This window comes from Heteronotia binoei, chromosome 9 (genome assembly GCF_032191835.1).
Source record: "Heteronotia binoei isolate CCM8104 ecotype False Entrance Well chromosome 9, APGP_CSIRO_Hbin_v1, whole genome shotgun sequence".
Taxonomy (NCBI): Eukaryota; Metazoa; Chordata; class Lepidosauria; order Squamata; family Gekkonidae; genus Heteronotia; species Heteronotia binoei.
Window position 1 is genome coordinate 103,160,653 of NC_083231.1, and position 20,315 is coordinate 103,180,967.

At 42.7% G+C, this 20,315-nt stretch overlaps 1 protein-coding gene across 4 annotated transcripts in view; it reads left to right on the forward strand.

Moving 5' to 3' along the window:
• WDFY3 (WD repeat and FYVE domain containing 3) overlaps positions 1-20,315 on the forward strand; it is a 212,536-nt gene that overhangs the window by 78,169 nt on the left and 114,052 nt on the right. For 3 of the 4 annotated variants that reach the window (XM_060247100.1, XM_060247102.1, XM_060247101.1), the window contains exons 14-16: positions 2,209-2,292; positions 14,843-15,020; positions 16,666-16,880. In XM_060247100.1, coding sequence (XP_060103083.1) covers positions 2,209-2,292; positions 14,843-15,020; positions 16,666-16,880 — 477 coding nt within the window. The remainder of the gene's footprint in view (positions 1-2,208; positions 2,293-14,842; positions 15,021-16,665; positions 16,881-20,315) is intronic. The other variant, XM_060247103.1, reaches the window with a different exon arrangement.

The window sequence follows — 20,315 nt, forward strand, 5'->3', positions numbered from 1 at the left end:
TTTCCATGGAGGTCACGATGCATCCTCAAGGCCTCTTTGCAGTTCCATATTTGGGATGCTGAACATGCAAATGACTGTGCAGAGAGAGGGTTTGAGTGGATGGGGCTGGCTTCTGGCATTGCAAGCTACCTGGGCCAGTTCTTGACGTTTTGTTGTCCCAAGCCACCTCCCAGATCTGTGCCAGTGGCTGAACAAAGCAGAAGTCAAGTGCACCTTTAAGACCAACAACGTTTTATTCAGAACGTAAGCTTTCGTGTGCTCCAAGCACACTTCATCAGATGAGGAATCAGGTACAGTGTGCAGGGCTATATATAACTGGTAGCCAGTGGAGGGGTTTTTTGCATTCTAAACCACTGCCTACCAGTTATATATAGCCCCGCAAACTGTACATGATTCCTCGTCTGATGAAGTGTGTTTGGAGCACACAAAAGCTTACGTTCTGAATGAAGCGTCGTTGGTCTTAAAGGTGCACTTGACTCCTGCTTTGTTCTACTGCTTCAGACCAACACTTGGATCTAAGTGGCTGAACAGTTTGAGATGTGGCGCTTGCCACTTCCCATGGTGCAGTGGCCTGGAGCAAGCCAGGTCCCTTTCAGTACATTGGTGTCCTTCTCGTTGTGCCCTTTTAACTGCCTGGTCAGTGAAGGAGCCTGTCCTCTGCGATGATCAGATGTGGAGGACGAGTCTCCACTATGAGTTGCATTGAACAGGGAGTTTTGGTGCTGCCAGCAGGAAAAGGTGAAGAAAGAATTATCTCTTTTTCTTGCATCTGGTTAGTCTCTCTATATCCAGCAGCTTAAACATTAACAGAACCGAAGACGTTAATGAAAAGATAAATTTCAAAAGGCCTAATCACCAAAAGCACAATAAAAGAGGAGACTTCTTGGTGGCCTTCAAGACAGATAACAGGAAGCTGTAGGGCATCTATGCGTCTGCTTGTTTAAAAGGCTTCTGCTGCATCACTCTGTGTGCAGAAACACTGTTTTGTCTGTCTTTAATTAAAATTACCATCCTGCAGTGGAGCAGATGTTTTGCTTTTAACGTATTTTGTTTCTTTGCTCTTTGTCTCGTGTACACAAAGACCAAGATACTAGGTAGCGGAATCACATTTTTGATTATTTTAATAATTATGTAGGACTTTGAAGCGATACTGTTGGAATTCAAGGACTTTTTTATCGATTCAAGAAATGTTATGCTTTTAAGGAATGTTTTTATTTTTTTAATCCTGTTTTAAAAGACTTGTCGACTATATTTTTAATTATTAATTGGATATATTGAAGAATGCGCCATTTTCCTTTCTCTTCTACAGCTCTACCTTGTGTTTACAAAGGAAGTTCTTGGGTTTTCTCTTGGATAATAGGTTAGGTTTATACAGGGCTTTTTTTTGTAGCAGGAACTCCTTTGCATATTAGGCCACACACCCCTGATGTAGCCAATCCTCCAAGAACATACGAGGCTCTTGGTACATGGCCTGTTGTAAGCTCCAGGAGGATTGGCTACATCAGGGGTGTGTGGTCTAATATGCAAAGGAGTTCCTGCTACCAAAAAAGCCCTGATAGCTTTTAACTGGATAGCTCTTGGTGTGTATCTTCTATCAGTGTAACATGAGATGCTCTCTTTAAAATCCCCGAGTAATATTTTTATATACTAAATTGCTCAAGATAATTTCAGATTACTGATTCATTTATTTAGTGTAAGCTTTGTCTTGTTCTTGTTAAAACTGGAATTCGGAACATCTGGGATAACTTGGGTTGAGTTTTCTTCTGTTTCTCATTAGAAATTCAGATCATTTTTGTCTTTTCCATCTCCTCTTCCTCTTTTTGCCTGCAAACCTCATTAAGGATACTGTGTTAGTCTGTTTGATGCAGATTTAATCATAGCCGCTTACGCTACATGACCTTGGAGGTGATCCTGTGCTACTAATCCAGGTCTTTGCTACAATGCTGAGATTTGTTTCAAGGCTGTGTAAAAGCTGATAGTTTAAATTTGTTTACTGAACAAACTGAATGCAAGAGTTGCACTCCCAAAGGAAGATCTACATGCTTTGTATGCCTGTGTTTCAGAATCATGCATGCTCTTCAATGTCTTTGCTCTGGCTATTTCTAAAACATGTGTTTCTATTGGCGGAACTGTGAAAACTAACAAGCTTCTGGCTTCTTGTTTTCTTTTCTAACCTCTCTATCCCCTTCGTGTCTGTTTTGTCTGTAGTCGTGCGGAACAGATCCCTCCTTGCCTGACAAATGAGACTTCTCTCCCCTCTCCTTGGGGAACACCAGCTTTGTCCAGGAAAAGGTACTGATCCTCTTAAGAGAAGTTGTACTTTCTGCTGACTTCCAGATCTCTTTGTCGGCTGTTATGTTGTTATCTTTCTCAGAGTGAGACCTGTTACTGTCTTTTCAGCATTTTTCAAACTCTTAATTTGCTGGCAATTTCAGTCAGTGCCATCTGCTTGAAATAATCTCAAAACAATTGGGCATCAAATATGTTTGGAAATACTGTATCTTACTTAGCATTCAGTACAGCTATGGAAGAAGGAAGACAAGATTTAGAAGCCGATAATTTTAGATGATTTTTTTTCTGTTATAAGGCCAACCATGCTGTCCTGTGATGAAAAGCTGGATTACTGAGAAATAAGTATCTAAAGTGTGATCTTTGTGTGGGCCTGAGCTGGAAGAATCATTTTAATCACTTAAGACTACAGGAGTTTGGTTATTTAATTTGTGAATAGTCACCTATTAAAAAAACCAGCTGGGTGCAGTGTATAATGTCTGGTCAGGATTGGCAGAGAGTCAGGTTCGAACCCCTACTTGTCATGAATCTCTCTGGATGTGTAACCTACCTCACAGGGTTGTTGTGAGAATAAAATGCAGGAAGGCAAAACCTTGTGTGCTGTCGTGGGCTCTTTGCAAGAAGAGTGGCATAACAATGTACTTAAATAAATAAATGCTAGCTAGAAATAATAATGTAAAATATTAGCACAATAGGGACTGAATTTGGTTTAGGTTTGAAAGCTCCTGATGGGGAAGTACTTGGATACTTTGGGAGTGTAATGCGAGGAGAGCAGGGTTTGGGGAGGGGAGAGTCCTCAGCAGGCTACAATGTCCTAGAGTCCACTTTCTACAACAGCTGGGGAACTGATCTCTGTCTTCTGGAAATTCATAGTAACAGTGGGAGATCTCCAGGCTGCACCTGGAAGTTGGCAACCTTAATTGGGGCAGAGCCTTTCGCCCTGGTTGCTTGTTCTTTACGCCCATATCTGAGGGAACATTCTAAAATGAAATTGTTTAGGCATAGATTATTGGGTTGCCAACCCCCAGTTGGAGGCAGGGGATCCCCTCCCACCCACTTTAGGGTTATCAGAAAGTGGGGGGTAGGGTTTGAATGTCCACTGGGCATTCCATTATACCCTATGGAGACTGATTCCCATAGGGTATAATGGAGAATTGATCTGTAGGTATCTGGGGCTCTGGGGGAGCTGTTTTTTTAGGTAGAGGCACCAAATTTTAGCATATCATCTGGTGCCTCTCCTCAAAACAACCCCCAAATTTCAAAAAGATTGGACCAGGGGGTCCAGTTTTATCAGCCCCAGGAGAAGGTGCCCCATCCTTCATTATTTCCAAATGGAGGAATGCGATCCTTTTTAAATGTGATTGCCAGAACTCCCTTTGGAGTGCTTGTCACACCCTTGCTCCTGGCTTCACCCCCAAAGCCTCCTGGCTCCAACCCCAAAGCCCCAAGATATTCCTTGAGTTGGACCTGGCAGTCCTGGTATAGAATGTGAGTTAATCACTGTACAGTTGATTCTGGTGTTCTTGTGAAGTTTCTTAGCTCATGGAGACCTCCTCCTCCTGCTGCCTACACCCCCCGCACACTTTGTTTATTCCTGCTTCCTTAATCCTGGGATGACCTTATGGTGTTCCTCTTTCATCACCTTATTAAATGTAGAGATTTTTTTTTTAAAGAAAGCCAAAAGAGAGAATAATTTGATTTCTAAAAAATTCTGACTTTTGCTCTATTGTGGCTAGTTGAAGTCAACAAGCTTTCTGATTTGGTGTCCTTCAGGCAAGCCATACCAACTTTTGCTGTTGTCCTCTGTGCTGTTCTTTGCTGCATCATCACTTGCATTATAAATAAATGGCATTTCTTCTGCTCCCAAGCTATAATGATGAAATGCCCAAGTGCATAAAAACTTAGTAATGGAATCTATCGATAGCATCCAAATGAATTACTCTGAAACATATTGAATAATACAGGAATTGCCGGACAGGTGGCCATTTAGTGTTTGTTGTAAAGAAAAGGAAAAATAAAGGCAGTTCTTATGATGAAAAGAAAACAGTTTCTAAATATACCGTTCCCAAATTCACTTCCATTGGTTGTTAGTTTTAAAAGATGCACAAAAGTATTCATGTAGCACATTTGTTTTATTTTAACATTGATTCATCTTTGCAAGAGACAGTGGTGTCTAGGCTTGCTTTGTACACAAGTGAACACATTTTTCTTAGGAAAAAAAAGGCTGATATGGAACAGTTCTATCATATAGTGCAGAAATGGATGTTGAAATGGAAGGTTGAATTTTCAGGTGGGATATTTCATCTGAAGCAATGAGGCAAGTGTAAAAGAGAACCTTCTCTGACTGGATGGCTTTTAGACATTCCTACTGTGAATGTCTCTGTGCATCCTGAATGGTTAGAAGGATGAGGAAGGAAGTAAAGGGTTAAAAAACTGCATATAAGATGACCTAATCAAATGGGGGTAGTAAATAAACTAGGAAAATATAAAAAGTCCATCAAGTATTACCTCAATAGACACCAAACAAATTGCATCTTGATGGGAAAAGATATTTTCTGCTTGATGTTTTAGGAAGGAGATGATTCTGTAATAAAAATGGAGCTCATTTTTAGAATCTTAACAGATTCGTTAGTAATGGTAGTTCTGAAATCAAGGAATCTACTGTGTCTGAGGGGCATGTGTAATAAATTTTCAAAGTACACAAAGTGATTTTTCTCAGCATTTATACCTGGAGATCACAGTGTGAATTGTACATGTCTGCTTCTAAATGGGTTGAGGCTTCTTGGTGTAGAAGTGTGTCAAACAGCTTAATTACTTGCAATTACTTGAAAGATTGCATTTGTGGTACCTTTTGCAATAGGTGGCATACATAAAGTACACTTCTGCAATTCCATACTGAGCTCACGTGTTGTTGGTCTGAGTTTGGCTATGAGAACTTGGGTCCATATCTTTGGTCAACTGATCTTGAGTTAGCTACTGACTTTCTGTCTAACTGGGCCTGGTCAGATATGAGAGGCAAATGACCTTGTATTCCATCTTGAGCTTTTCTGGGGGAAAAGGGAATGTTATCAGTGTAATTTTTTAAATTTCAATAAAAATATTCAGTGACAGTCTTCTCACCGTCGGTACTAGGTATATCTTTGTCTCCTGCAAAGCTTCTATATTGCCCCTTCCTGTTAGTTAAGATGCGAAACAGGTTAAGTGACTGTTCAGTGACTTGTTAGCTTTCTACTTGGATATTATTCTTCCATTTCATTCTTCTTTTTCACATAGTCTCTTGGGGTCATGGTGATTGTGATGATGCCATAGATATGATTTTTGAATATCATGTCCTCTAGTCCAGGGGTGTTGAACTCGTTTGTTATGAGAGCCGGATCTGTCATAAATGAGACCTTGTTGGGCTGGGCCATGTCAGACCAGGCCATGTGTGTACCTGTTTAAGGTTAGGTAGCAGACATATAAACTTTATAAAGGACACAGACAAACACAATTAAATATATTTTTTAAAAAACATAAAACATACTTAAAACGTTAACACTTGTTGGTCTTAAAGATGCTTTCTTTGTATTTTTCCCATGAGATCTAGGGAACTGGACAAAGGAAGCTCTGGCTCTTCCCTTCCTTCCCCAGGGGACTGGGGGAGGGGGGAGGAACATCAGCCAATAGAAGGAAGGGTGGCTTGGCTCAGTAGCTCTTCTGTGCGGTTGAGAGAGCCTGAAAAAACAAGCTCTGCCTCCCTCCTCTTCTTCTTCCTCTTGGAGAAAATAGAGGTTTTGCTCTGTAGCTCCTATGCAATTGAGCAAGCCTTATAAAGCAAGCTGTTATGCAGAAGAAAGCAAGATGTAGGGAGAAAGAAGCAGATGACAGCCAGTTGCTCAGGGGCCTGATTCGGCCCCTGGACTGCATGTTTGACACCCTTGCTCTAGTCAGTTGGTATTTTGACTGAACTGGTTGTCTTTCTTCCTTGTTAGTCTCTCAGGTCCGTTTTGACATGTCTTGTTGGCAGAGTTGGAAGATGTTATGTCAGCTGTTTCTCCTGCGGTTGAATTCAAGGGTCACTTAATTCCCTGGAAGTTGCTAATACACAATACAGCTCCTTAAAAATGCTCACAATGTTTCAGAATGTAAGAAGCAAAAAGACAAGAGTGGTTGGGTGAATTCCAAAGGACATTTGTTCCTGAGTTTTTTTGTTCCAAAATACTAATTCCAACAAAAATAAGGACTACACAAAGACTGCACAAAAAAGTGCAGTGTTGCTCATTCATGTCCTGAAGTGATTCACTCAGTACAAACATAATATTCTCAGTTTACTAATGGTCGTTAAGAGATTAGAGGAGAGATGTGGATTGTGAGATCTATTCCATTCCACCTCCTGCACACACTGCCCTCTCCAAGGTTTGCTTTGGGATGCTGACCTGTTGCAGCTGGATTGGCGATAACCACCACTTTAACAGTGATTTTCAAGCAGATAAAGGGGATTTCAGGATGGCACTGAGTATGGCAAGCCCCAGTGCAGGCATTATGTGGTTGTGCTAAACCATAGCGGGGAGTGCAAGATCTCACAGCATTCTTTCTATATCCTGATTATGGGTGTGTTCACACTATACTAAATAATACATTTTGCAACTGGATTTTTGCTGGTCTTGCATAGTAAAAATCCAGTTGCAGAATGCATTATTTAGTGTAGTGTGAACACACCCTGTCTCTGGTCAGTCACGTTTGGGTGTGTGAGTTTTGTTTTCAGAGAAATGGACAGTGTTCCAGGCACCAGTGTTGACATAATGCTGCTGGTCTGTTTAACTCCATTTAGCCAATTGGGAAGTGGGGGGATCATGCAGCTGTATGTTTTCTCCCCAGCCTCAAGCCATCACACTTCTGGAGTGCAATTCTCCCTCTGCCCCAAGTTTAACAATTATTATTTTTTACATCAGGGACGATCAAACAGGAGTTTGTAAAGACTAACAAATCCTTAGTCTTAGAGTATTAGAGCTCCCTTCATCACATGCAATATAACGTGGGTCCTAGTCCATGAAAAATGATGCTGGAATAAAAACATGCTAGTCTTTAAGATGCCAGCTGTGTGTTTCTAGTTTGAGAAAATAGTTCAGATTTATTTAGGAGTGTTTCAGAATCTGTTGCTGGAGAGCTAGATTTGTCTGTGATTAGAAACAGACCTTATGTATTTCATATGCTGTTCCATCAAACCCCGAAAACTCTAGTATGTTTTTGTTTGAAAATATGAGTAATGATGTTTAAAAGCTCAGTTGGGATAGGAAAAAATTCCTTTGAGAGTTGAGGCAACAAAATAATTTGTAAGTGCTTTTAGTTAAGATTTATAAGTATAAAATATCAGTTGAACAGAAACCTATGGGGTTTTTAAAACCCCCGTGTTCTCACAACTCTGTTCCATTAATATTTATAATGAACACGTATACAGTAGGGATGCCTTTTGAGCTGTCATCACTGATTTCTGTGATGGGGCAAAATTCACTGCAGTGCTTGTGTCCTGTCAATTCATGCTGTTTTGAAACAATTGGTGTGAATGTCTCCTTTTCTCTAATGGCCACCCCTTCCACACATGTTGTGTGTCTCCCAAAGGAGCCAGGATTTACTATTTACTAACTTCGGTGTCAAGGCAAAGAGAGATGCATAAGGATGCAAATAGTGGTCACTGATTTATATAGTACATGTGTGTTTCCTTCTACTGTTGAAAAAAAGTAATTCCTTAACCTTTCCATATGCTGGTCTTATGGGGACTGTTATTCCCAACTTTTGTTTGTTTTAAGTCTCCTTCTAGCATGGTCATGTTGTAAAGTGCATACATATGTATTTTATCTTTCCGTGCAAAGAAAGTATTAAGAGTTTTAATAAAGACGTGTTTAATATTTGTTTACATCTTGCAGTTCTCAAACATCTGACGTTTATTCTATGTGGCTCTTACATTAAACAAGTTTGGTCACCACTGGCATGGGCAATCATCTTTCGTGGCCTGTGCTATAGAATGTCATATAGATTCAGAACTGTTGCCCATCAAACTATATGTGGTAACAGCAGAGGTCGTTTTGTAGAAAAAAAGGTGGTGGAGTTCATCCAGGGATTGTTATGCAGCTGCACTTACTATTCAGTGGACAAGGTAGGAAGAAGGAGGTGGAAATGTCAGAAAGGTTCAGGAGCTGCACTCCTGTGAGCTCCCGCTGAATCCGAGGCCTGGGTAACAGTATTTGCAGTGTCTGCTGGGTATTTAGGGCAACTAGAATTAAAGATTTGGAACACTTTCCCTACGACGAAAGGTTAAAACGCTTGGGGCTCTTTAGCTTGGAGAAACGTCAACTGCAGGGTGACATGATAGAGGTTTACAAGATAATGCATGGGATGGAGAATACAATACAAGAACTTGTGGGCATTCAATGAAATTGCTGAGCAGTCAGGTTAGAATGGATAAAAGGAAGTACTTCTTCACCCAAAGGGTGATTAACATGTGGAATTCACTGCCACAGGAGGTGGCGGCTACAGGCATAGCCAGCTTCAAAACGGGATTGGATAAACATATGGAGCAGAGGTCCATCAGTGGCTATTAGTCACAGCATATTATTGGAACTGTCTTGGCCAATGATGCTTTGTATTCTTGGTGCTTGGGGTGGGGGTGGGGGGCAAAGTGGAAGGGCTTCTAGCCCCTCTTGTGAACCTCCTGATGGCATTTGGGGTTTTTTTGGCCACTGTGTGACACAGAGTGTTGGACTGGATGGGCCATTGGCCTGATCCAACATGACTTCTCTTATGTTCTTATTTATTTATTTAGATAATTTATATTCAGCCCTTTCCCAAACGGGCTCAGGGCAGATAACAGCATTTTAGAAACAGTATAAAACAACAGTTAAAATCAATAAAAGTGAACAGGAACCTAGATTACCTAGATTTGGCAGCTCAGTTGGGCACATCATAATATACTATACTGAGCGTCTCAAATAGTATAAAACCAGTATTTCAGCAGAGGTGGTGTTGCAGCACAGGGCCAGCCGCTGCCTCAATCAAAAGTCTGACGGAATAGCGGGTAGGGAGAAACAGTCACAATAGTGGCTTGTAGTTAGAGGCCATAAAGAATGGCTGATCATTGACACAGTCTTGTTGGCCTTCATAAGGGCAGAAAGGCAGAGTATGAATTTTATTAAATAGTCATGGAATTTGTAGCCATTGGCCACATCGGTGATAGCCTCCATATCAATTTGGGTGTAGTTATGTTCTGCTGGAGTCATTGTTATGTAGAAGATGATGGGTGCTTGGTGACAATCCTCAAGTGGGTACATTCAGTCTAATCCTATATGGGGAAGCATCATGTGTGAAAATCCATGGCTTTTGTTCCCCACAATGGGCCAATAAGCTGTCATTCAGTGGCTCAAACCAGTTTGGAAGAAGGTGACTAGCATGACAGTCTTGAATGACAACTAGTTGCAAAAGCCTGAGGTCAGCTTTGTACTGTCTTTCAGCTTCGCTGATACTTTGCCCTGGTAGTTGATGAATTTGGAGTGGAAAAGGTAATCTAGGTTCTTATAGGGAAAAAAAATCTGCTCTTAAGTCTCTAATGAGATGATGGAAAACCCTGATTCAGAATCACTGTCTGTGATTCATGGAATACTGTGGATAGTACCTGTTGCTTCTGTTTTCTTCAGAGTAGCAGGAGATTACACAAATGGTGGTTGAGCTGTTATGTCCTTTTATGAGGCGCACACAAAGTATGCGGTGTTAATGACTTTGTGGCTTCAGTTGGAAGCATGAAGTTCTTTCTTAGCTGTATGATTTCTCTTGCTTTGCCACAATGCTCAACTCCGTAACCATGAGTGCTAGATGAGTTAATAACCTTCTTCTGCCGGTTAGATTGTATGGTACCCCACAGGTGTACAGGAGGCAGTGCTGGGGGATTTCTGCTCTGTCCCGTGATCATTAGCCTGGGGGGGTCCACATGGTTTGGTCTTATCCCTCATGCTATTTAATGTCTGTATGAAGCTACTGAGAGAGGTCATCAGGAAGTATAGGCTGCGGTATCACCAGGGCTTTTTTTTTGGTAGAAAAAACCAAGCAGGAATTCATTTGCATATTAGGCCACACCCCTGACACCAAGCTAGCCAGAACTGTGTTGCTGTTCAAAAAAAGCCCTGGGTGTCACCAATATGCAGATGATATCCAGCTGTACCTTTTCCACCTATTTATCCACCTAATTTTGAGGAAGCTACAGACGTTCTGGTCGAGAGAAAGAGATTGAGTTTCTTGATGCTCTCAATGACTGTGCTATGGAGCAGATGGTCTCAGAACCTACCAGGGGTGGGGCGATCCTGGATCTGGTCCTAAGTAATGCCCAAGACTTGGTGAGAGACGTAAAAGTGATTGCGCCGCTTGGGAACAGTGACCATAATGTTATTGATTTCACCATTTGTATAAATAGGGAGTTGCCCAAAAAGACCGCCACAACCACATTTAACTTTAAAAGGGGTAAATTCTCTGAGATGAGGAGGCATGTGAGGAGGAAACTGAAAGGAAAGGTAAATACGGTCAAAACCCTTGGGGAAGCTTGGAGACTATTTAAAACTATAATCCTAGAAGCTCAGATAAAATACATACCACAAGTTAGGAAAGGCACAAACAGGTATAAGAAGAGGCCAGCATGGTTAACAAACAAAGTAATGGAAGCTGTAAAAGGTAAGAAGGACTCCTTTAAGCGGTGGAAAACCAGTCCAAGTGAGATTAATAAAAGGGAACACAGGCAGTGGCAAATCAAATGCAAGACTGTGATCAGGCAGGCAAAAAGGGACTATGAGGAGCATATTGCAAAAAACATAAAGACCAACAATAAAAATTTCTTCAAATATATTAGAAGTAGGAAACCAGCCAGGGAAGCAGTGGGGCCCTTGGATGACCATGGGGTAAAAGGATTACTGAAGGAGGATGGGGAAATGGCTGAGAAGCTGAATGCATTTTTTGCCTCCGTCTTCACCGTGGAAGATGAGAAGTGTTTGCCCGCCCCAGAACCACTAATATTGGAAGGGGTGTTGAAAGACCTGAGTCAGATTGAGGTGACAAAAGAGGAGGTCCTACAACTAATAGACAAATTAAAAACTAATAAGTCACCGGGTCCGGATGGCATACATCCGAGAGTTCTGAAAGAACTCAAAGTTGAACTTGTGGATCTTCTAACAAAAATCTGTAATCTTTCATTGAAATCTGCCTCCGTTTCTGAGGACTGGAAGGTAGCAAATGTCACCCCCATCTTTAAAAAGGGTTCCAGAGGAGATCCGGGAAATTACAGGCCAGTCAGTCTGACTTCAATACCGGGAAAGTTGGTAGAAACCATTATCAAGGACAGAATGAGTAGGCACATTGATGAACACGGGTTATTGAGGAAGACTCAGCATGGGTTCTGCAAGGGAAGATCTTGCCTCACTAACCTGTTACATTTCTTTGAGGGGGTGAACAAACATGTGGACAAAGGAGACCCGATAGATGTTGTTTACCTTGACTTCCAGAAAGCTTTTGATAAAGTTCCTCATCAAAGGCTCCTTAGAAAGCTTGAGAGTCTTGGAGTAAAAGGACAGGTCCTCTTGTGGATCAAAAACTGGCTGAGTAATAGGAAGCAGAGAGTGAGTATAAATGGGCAGTCTTCGCAGTGGAGGACGGTAAGCAGTGGGATGCCGCAGGGCTCGGTACTGGGTCCCATCCTCTTTAACTTGTTCATAAATGATTTAGAGTTGGGAGTGAGCAGTGAAGTGGCCAAATTTGCGGATGACACTAAATTGTTCAGGGTGGTGAGAACCAGAGAGGATTGTGAGGAACTCCAAAGGGATCTGTTGAGGCTGGGTGAGTGGGCGTCAACGTGGCAGATGCGGTTCAATGTGGCCAAGTGCAAAGTAATGCACATTGGGGCCAAGAATCCCAGCTACAAATACAAGTTGATGGGGTGTGAACTGGCAGAGACAGACCAAGAGAGAGATCTTGGGGTCATGGTAGATAATTCACTGAAAATGTCAAGACAGTGTGCGTTTGCAATAAAAAAGGCCAACGCCATGCTGGGAATTATTAGGAAGGGAATTGAAAACAAATCAGCCAGTATCATAATGCCTCTGTATAAATCGATGGTGCGGTCTCATTTGGAGTACTGTGTGCAGTTCTGGTCGCCGCACCTCAAAAAGGATATTATAGCATTGGAGAAAGTTCAGAAAAGGGCAACTAAAATGATTAAAGGGCTGGAACACCTTCCCTATGAAGAAAGGTTGAAACGCTTAGGGCTCTTTAGCTTGGAGAAACGTCGACTGAGGGGTGACATGATAGAAGTTTACAAGATAATGCATGGGATGGGGAAAGTAGAGAAAGAAGTACTTTTCTCCCTTTCTCACAATACAAGAACTCGTGGGCATTCGATGAAATTGCTGAGCAGACAGGTTAAAACGGATAAAAGGAAGTACTTCTTCACCCAAAGGGTGATTAACATGTGGAATTCACTGCCACAGGAGGTGGTGGCGTCCACAAGCATAGCCACCTTCAAGAAGGGGTTAGATAAAAATATGGAGCAGAGGTCCATCAGTGGCTATTAGCCACAGTGTGTGTGTGTGTGTGTGTATATATATATATATATTTGGCCGCTGTGTGACACAGAATGTTGGACTGGATGGGCCATTGGCCTGATCTAACATGGCTTCTCTTATGTTCTTATGTTCTTAACTGGTGTTTGAAGAAGAAGAAGATGATGATGATACTGGATTTATATCCCGCCCTCCACTCCGAAGAGTCTCAGAGCAGCTCACAATCTCCTTTACCTTCCTCCCCCGCAACAATCACCCTGTGAGGTGGGTGGGGCTGGAGAGGGCTCTCACAGCAGCTGCCCTTTCAAGGACAACCTCTGCCAGAGCTATGGCTGACCCAAGGCCATACTAGCAGGTGCAAGTGGAGGAGTGGGGAATCAAACCCGGTTCTCCCAGATAAGAGTCCACACACTTAACCACTACACCAAACCGGCTCTCCGGTTTGGAGTCAGTAACGGATCAAATGAGGGTGAATAGGCTGAAACGTAATCCTAACAAGGCAGAGGGTTAGTAGAAAAGCAGCCCAAGGAGCTGAGATCTCTCCCGTATTGGATGGGGTTATATTCCCCTTGAAAAGCCACATTCACAGCTTGACTCAGCAGTCACCTTAGGAGACCAGGTGACTGCTGGGGCTTGACACGTTTTCAGCCAATTTTGGCTGGTGCATTACCTGCAGCTGTTCCTGACTCAGTCATATCTAGCTCCAGTGACCCACGCCTTAGTTAATTGAGCTTAGACCATTACAGCTAGCTCTGCTCTGGGCTACCCTAGAAGAATGTTCAGGGGCTGTGCTAGTGCGGAATGCTGTGGTTAGACAGCTCATCAGGGCCAACTACCATGAGCATGTGAGCCCAGTACTACAGCAATTATGCTGGCTTCCGATCCTCTCCAGAGTCCAATTCCAGGGTCTTTTAAAGCCCTGCATAGCTCGGCATCGGGTGTCTGAAGGACAGTCCTCCCACCTCCAGTTTTATCTTTTAAAAATAAAGCTAAAACTGTGGTGCTATTGAGCATGAATGATCCCTATTGGAATGACTGGGGAAATGAAAGCACAATAGATCCAGGCTTTATGAGGTTATAGTCACCCCAAACTATCATAACATACCATTTTCTGTACAGAAAATTCACTATACTGGCATTTGAGTTCAGTTGACCACAACTGCAAAACTTTGGTTATCAACATATAAATTTGATGTAGCTTTGTCTGCTTTATACAGTGTGGTATAGCGGTTAAGCTCCATGGCGCAGAGTGGTAAAGCTGCAGTACTGCAGTCTAAGCGCTGCTCATGACCTGAGTTCGATCCCAGTGGAAGCTGGGTTCAGGTAGCTGGCTCAGTGTTGACAGGGGACCGCCTTTACCTTTTTATAGTGGTTAAGAATGGTGGACTCTGATTTGGAGAACTAGGTTTGATTCCCCACTCCTCCTCCACCTGAAGCCTGCTGGGTGACCTCTTGCCAGTGACAGTTTCTCTCAGAGCTCTCTCAGCCTCACCTACCTCACAAAGTGCCTGTTGCGGGGAGAGGAAGGGAAGGTGATTGTAAGCTGCTTTGAAACTCTTTAGGGCATAGAAAAGCAGGGTATAAAAGCCAAATCCTTCTCCTCCTGTAATTAACCCTTTCACAGCATAAAGGTTCAGTGCTTTTTTACCTTTTTTTTAAATGGAAGATTGTGCTGAGATAGTATGGTTTCCCCCATATATAGTATTTTGATAGCTGATAAAGAGTTGGTTAAGATAGAAGGAAATGAAATTGACATTCTAGGAAGGAACCTACATACCCTGCAGTTGCATATTGCCAATGTGAACATGCTTATGTGAACCAGCCTATAAAATGCTGGGCAGTGGTTACTAGAAAATTCTAGGAAAAAATAAAAATACAATTTTTTTGTGTGTGTGCTTCATTCGACTGCTGTGTATTTTTTCCACAGAAGCCTCATAATACTATAAGAATGAAAGGTGTCTTATCTTCATCTCCTCCTCCTTTAGGCATGCATATCATTGTTCTTCAACCCCAGCAGTATTCCCTCCCAAAAATTCTGGGGATTTGAAGCTGCACAAAGGAACGGTGCCTCTGCAGAGCTTGGATGCAGTCATCATTCACCCCGGAGCAATGCTTTCCATGTTAGACCTCCTTGTCTCTGTTGGGTCCACTACGCAGCCAGAAGTAAGAGTTTTTTCAAGGAGATCATTTAAACTGTGTGTGTGTGGGGGGGGGGGGGGGTCAAGTGCTACAACAAAAGTCATGAAGGGTTCCATCTTTTAAAAGTTAATTTGAATTAATGGCCTTGCATTGGTGTCGGCTAGCTTTTCTACTAGCAGGAGAGGGAGGAAGTACCATCTCAGCTAATTTTCCCTTCTTCACAGCAGCCCCTTGTTGCTTTTTGTCCACACAGGTCACCTGGGAGAGGGAGGGGTAGAAGGAGCCCTCCTTTGTCTTGTGAAAAAAAATTGGTGAAATCCAGCCCCTTCACTTTAATGGTTTCAGATAACACTGAGTTCTGTTAAGGAAGCAGGGGATGTGAATCTTATCGTATTTCTGGTCTGGATCCATTTTGAAATGTGGCATGGGGGTGTTTTAAAAACAGGGAGGGGTTTTTTTTTGGGGGGGGGGAGAAGTTGTTGCTTGCTTAAAAAGCAGTTGTAATCTGCTACGGGAGCTTCTGCTCAGAGAAGAAAAAGCCAAGCATTCGTGCTTGCCCAAAGTAGCTAACTGGATCACAGCCATTATATACAAATAAAAAAAGCACATGCCTAATTGGGAACTGGAGCCTGTTTTTCAGAATCCCATGCCAGTATTTTGATACAATCTGGCAGCCATATTGGAAGAGCCAACGGTAAAAAGAAGCTGACATTACTAACAAACCATTACTAGGGTTTTTGAAAAACACTCTTGAAAGCTTGGGAGTATAGTTTGAGGCTTATATTGTTACATGTTATGAGAAGACTGTTGATAAGTGTGTTAATCCGTGGTTCCAGACAGTATGCACAATTCTCCTCTTTTTAAAAATCCTCATAACATCCTTGCGATCTTAGGTGCAGGGAAAATAGTAGAATCACAGAGATGGAAGGGGCCATACAGGCCATCTAGTCCAACCCCCTGCTCAATGCAGGATCAACTTAGAGCACCCCTGACAAGTGTTTGTCAAGTCGCTGCTTAAAGACTGCCAGTGAGGGGGGGAGCTCACCACCTCCCTAGGTAGCTGATTCTACTGTGGAACGCTTACTGTAAAAACGTTTTTCCTAATATCCAGCTGGTACCCTCCCACGCTTAATTTAAACCCATTGTTGTTAGTCCTTTGCTCGCTGCCAACAGGAACAGCTCCTTGCCCTCCTTTAAGTGTCAGCCCTTCAGATACTTAAAGAGAGTAGCCATGTCTCCTCTCAACCTCCTCTTCTCCATACTGAACATTCCCAAGTCCCTCAGCCTTTCCTCAGCTAATGAACTTCATGGCTCATTGGGTATTTGAACCTGAGATTCCCTAATTTTACTCTGGTGCCTTGACCATTGCTCCACACCATAGAGCATTATTTACATTTATAAAATAGTTTATGCTAGCACGGTTCTTTTTCACAAAGGGACAGCTGTCTTTGAAACTCATAAAGCTTCAATTAGATTTGATTGGGATGCATCTCTCAGTATACAAAGAGCTACTTCAGGTGCACAGAAGTGTTTGTGCTTGCCTGATTGTTGTCTTTTTTGCCTTTGAGCAGAAGCTCAAGAATGTGAGCCTTAAGCCATGCTGGAAACGCTTCTGTTAATGACATATTGGTGTCTTTTTGTACTAATATTTTTGCATGACAATCCGTAGCATGCCCTGGATCTTCAGCTTGCAGTGGCCAACATCTTGCAGTCCCTAGTGCACACAGAAAGAAACCAACAGGTCATGTGTGAAGCGGGACTCCATGCCCGGCTTCTCCAGAGATGCAGTGCTGCTCTTGCTGATGAAGACCATCCCTTGCATCCGCCTCTCCAGAGAATGTTTGAAAGGCTGGCCTCTCAAGCACTGGAACCAGTGGTGCTGAGGTAAGTAGAAAGAATCAGATCCGTGGTAAAGGTAGTTCCCTGTGCAAGCACTGGGTCATTACTGACCCATGGGATGACGTCACATTAGGATGTTTTCTTGGCAGACTTTGCCATTGCCTTCCCCAGTCATCTGCACTTTACCCCCAGCAGTAACATTCATGGATTTTGTTGGGCAGGTATAGTTGGTTGGGAGCAACCATAATATTACTAGTTCTCTTATGAGTGTTTCCTGTTGGTCACTGTACAAGGGCAGAGGTCCCCAGCCTTCTTAAATCTGCAGGTACTTCTGGAATTTGGAGAGCAGGCAGTGAGTGGGTACTACAGAAAAATGGATGCTGTGTGGGTTGGGTCAAATCACATAATTTTTTTTGGGGGGGGGATTCAATGAAATGGAGTGTTAGAATTTTGTTGCATAGCTCAAAAATGCCTTTAAATAGAATGCAGTTACTTGAAAGTAGACCCTAGTGGTCTCAGTGGAATTGACTTTCAAGTCTTGCATTGTACTGACCAGTGTTCTTCTCAACTTATTTGAGTGTAGGTGCATTGAACTCAGGTTTCATTCTGAATAACTATACAGTGGCTTTGACTGTAAATTTATATGTAAACTTCTTTTGTAGAACAGAGTGTGAGTCCAGAGGCACCTTTAAGACCAACAAAGTTTAATTATGGGTATAAGTTTTTGTGTGCTTGTACACTTCTTGAACACTTTGAAACAGGTTTTCTCAAGCCTCAGTAGAGAGAGGGTGGAAAGTTTAATTGCCAGGAAGGGCAAGTTAGAGTCAAGTAACTAGGCGATAACTTAGCTGAGATTGGATTAAAGCAGTTGGTAAGAAGACGACGACATTGGATTTATATCCTGCCCTATACTCTGAATCTCAGAGTCTCAGAGCGGTCACAAACTCCTTTACTTTGCCCCCCCCCCTCCACACACAACAGACATCCTGTGAGGTAGTGGGGCTGAGAGAGCTCTTACAGCAGCTGCCCTTTCAAGGACAACTCCTACGAGAGCTATGGCTGACCCAAGGCCGTTCCAGCAAGTGCAACTGGAGGAGTGGGGAATCTAACCCGGTTCTCCTAGATAAGAGTCTGCGCACTTAACCACTACACCAAACTGGCTCTTAAGACCTGTGACCAGCAGCAAATTAGCATACAAATACAAGAGTTAACAAACAGATGTGAGAACTAAGTTTGAGTCCAGAATTAAATGTTATTGATTAAGATCAGTTCTCACATCTGGACTCAAAACTTTGTTCTGTTGCTTCAGAGCAACATAGCTGCCCCACCTGAATCTATCCTCTTTTGTATCAGTTTTTCTAAACTGTATTTTGATTTTAAATAAAGTAGTATAATTTTGATAGCCTGTTTTTCCTATTTAGGCCTTTTGAATTGCTGTGACCCAGTTAGGGGTGTGTGAGCATAGAAGCAGTGGTTTTTTTTTTATGGATAGCTGTATAATCTGGTTGTGTTTGTATTGTTTCTCTCACATGCTCATTGTACTGTTTTAAAAAAAAATCTTTAAAATCCTCTGTTAGGCAGAGGTAAAACCGGCAAGTTGGCTGTATTTCCTGGGGCAGGATGAGCAAAAAGCTTCCTTGACTTGCTTTCCATTCATCCGGTTCCCTTTTCCGCATTGGTTGTCTCCACATAGCTGGGTTCTTATGGGAGGGCCTGTGGCTCAGCGAGTAGACCATCTGCTTTGTATGCTGAAGGCCCCAGGTTCAGTCCTTGGCTTCTCCAGTTAAGAATCTGATAGTTAATAATGTGAAATAACCTCCACTTGAAACCTTGGAGAACTGCTGCCACTCTGCCTAGACAATACAGATCTTGATACAGACCTGGAGGAAGAACCCTATGAGGAAAGGCTGAGGGGCCTTGGGAATGTTCAGTCTGGAGAAGAGGAGATTGAGGAGGGACAGGGTTGCTCTCTTTAAATATTTGAAGGGCTGTCATTTAGAGGAGGGCAAGGAGCTGTTCCACTTGGCAACTGAGGAAAGGACCCAAAGCAGTGGGCTCAAATTATGAACAGAAAGGTACCGGCTGGATATTAGGAAAAATATTTTACAGTCAGAGTAGTTCAGAGGCGGAACCAGCTGCCTAGGAAGGTGGTGAGCTCCCCTTCATTGGCAGTCTTCAAAACGCGGCTGGATGATTATTTGTCTGAGATGCTTTAGGCTGATCCTGCATGGAGCAGGGGGTTGGACTAGATGGTCTGTATGGCCCCTTCCAACTCTATGATTCTATGATGGACAAATGATCTCATTTAGAATGAGGAAGCTTCATGTATATGCGCATACTTCCTTCAGAGTGCTCAGAGTACATGTGAAGAAGAAGACGACTGCAGATTTATAACCCACCCTTCTCTCTGAATCGGAGACTCCGAGCGCCTTACAATCTCCTATATCTTCTCCCCCCACAACAGACACCCTGTGAGGTGGGTGGGGCTGAGAGGGCTCTCACAGAAGCTGCTCTTTCAAGGACAACTTCTGCAAGAGCTATGGCCGACCCAAAGCCATGCCAGCAGCTGCAAGTGGAGGAGTGGGGAATCAAACCCGGTTCTCCCAAATAAGAGTTCGCACACTTAACCGCTACACCAAATTGTGTTCAGCCTGATATTGGTGTGTGCATAGTTCTTTCCCCCTCCATCAGTTTTTTTGGGGGTTTTGCATATCTTTGGGGCTTCCCCAGCAGCCTTAATTGGTAGGGACACGCTCCTGCCTTTTGACATACAATGCATCTGCAAATTAACTACCCACTTTATTAATAGGCTGAATGATGGGCAACAGGAGAAGAATTAAGTAATCTCAAGCACGCTGTTTTTTGCTATCTTAAGCATATTTTTAGATTTAATTGGATAAACGGTGAGACACTTTTTTTAACATAAGAAAACGGAAAGATTATTTTTCTAGCTGTTTGGCGTTCAGAGGCCTGTTGAAGATTTTTTCCATCATTCATTTAGACTCTTGCTGATGTGAGCCAGAAAACATGCTTGCCAAAATGAAAATGGAAAAAAAAACCCCCAAACCCTGGTAATCTTGGGAATCTTAAAAAAGAACTTGTACTCTGCTGTGTTTCTAATAACCAGCTGGCTTGTCTGCATTCATAGTATTTGGAAATCCAGCACTTGGTGGTCACTTCTGTATTTTCATCACTTTCTACGCCTGGTGCATTTTCCTGACACACGTATATAATTAGGCCAGTAGGCTTACAGTGCAGTCCTAAGCAGAAGTTGCTCCCTTCTAAGCCCACAGAGGTCAATGTGCTTAGAAAGGGGTAAGTCGCTTTAGGATAGATTCCTTGATGATGCCTGGTCTTGACTGGACCCTGGCTAAGCCAGATGTAAATGATTTTGGCACTCTTGGTAGTTCATTCTTACTGGAGATAAAGCAAGCTTGATAAGAGACTTTATTTAAATGCTAGTTGTTTGTATCCAGCACA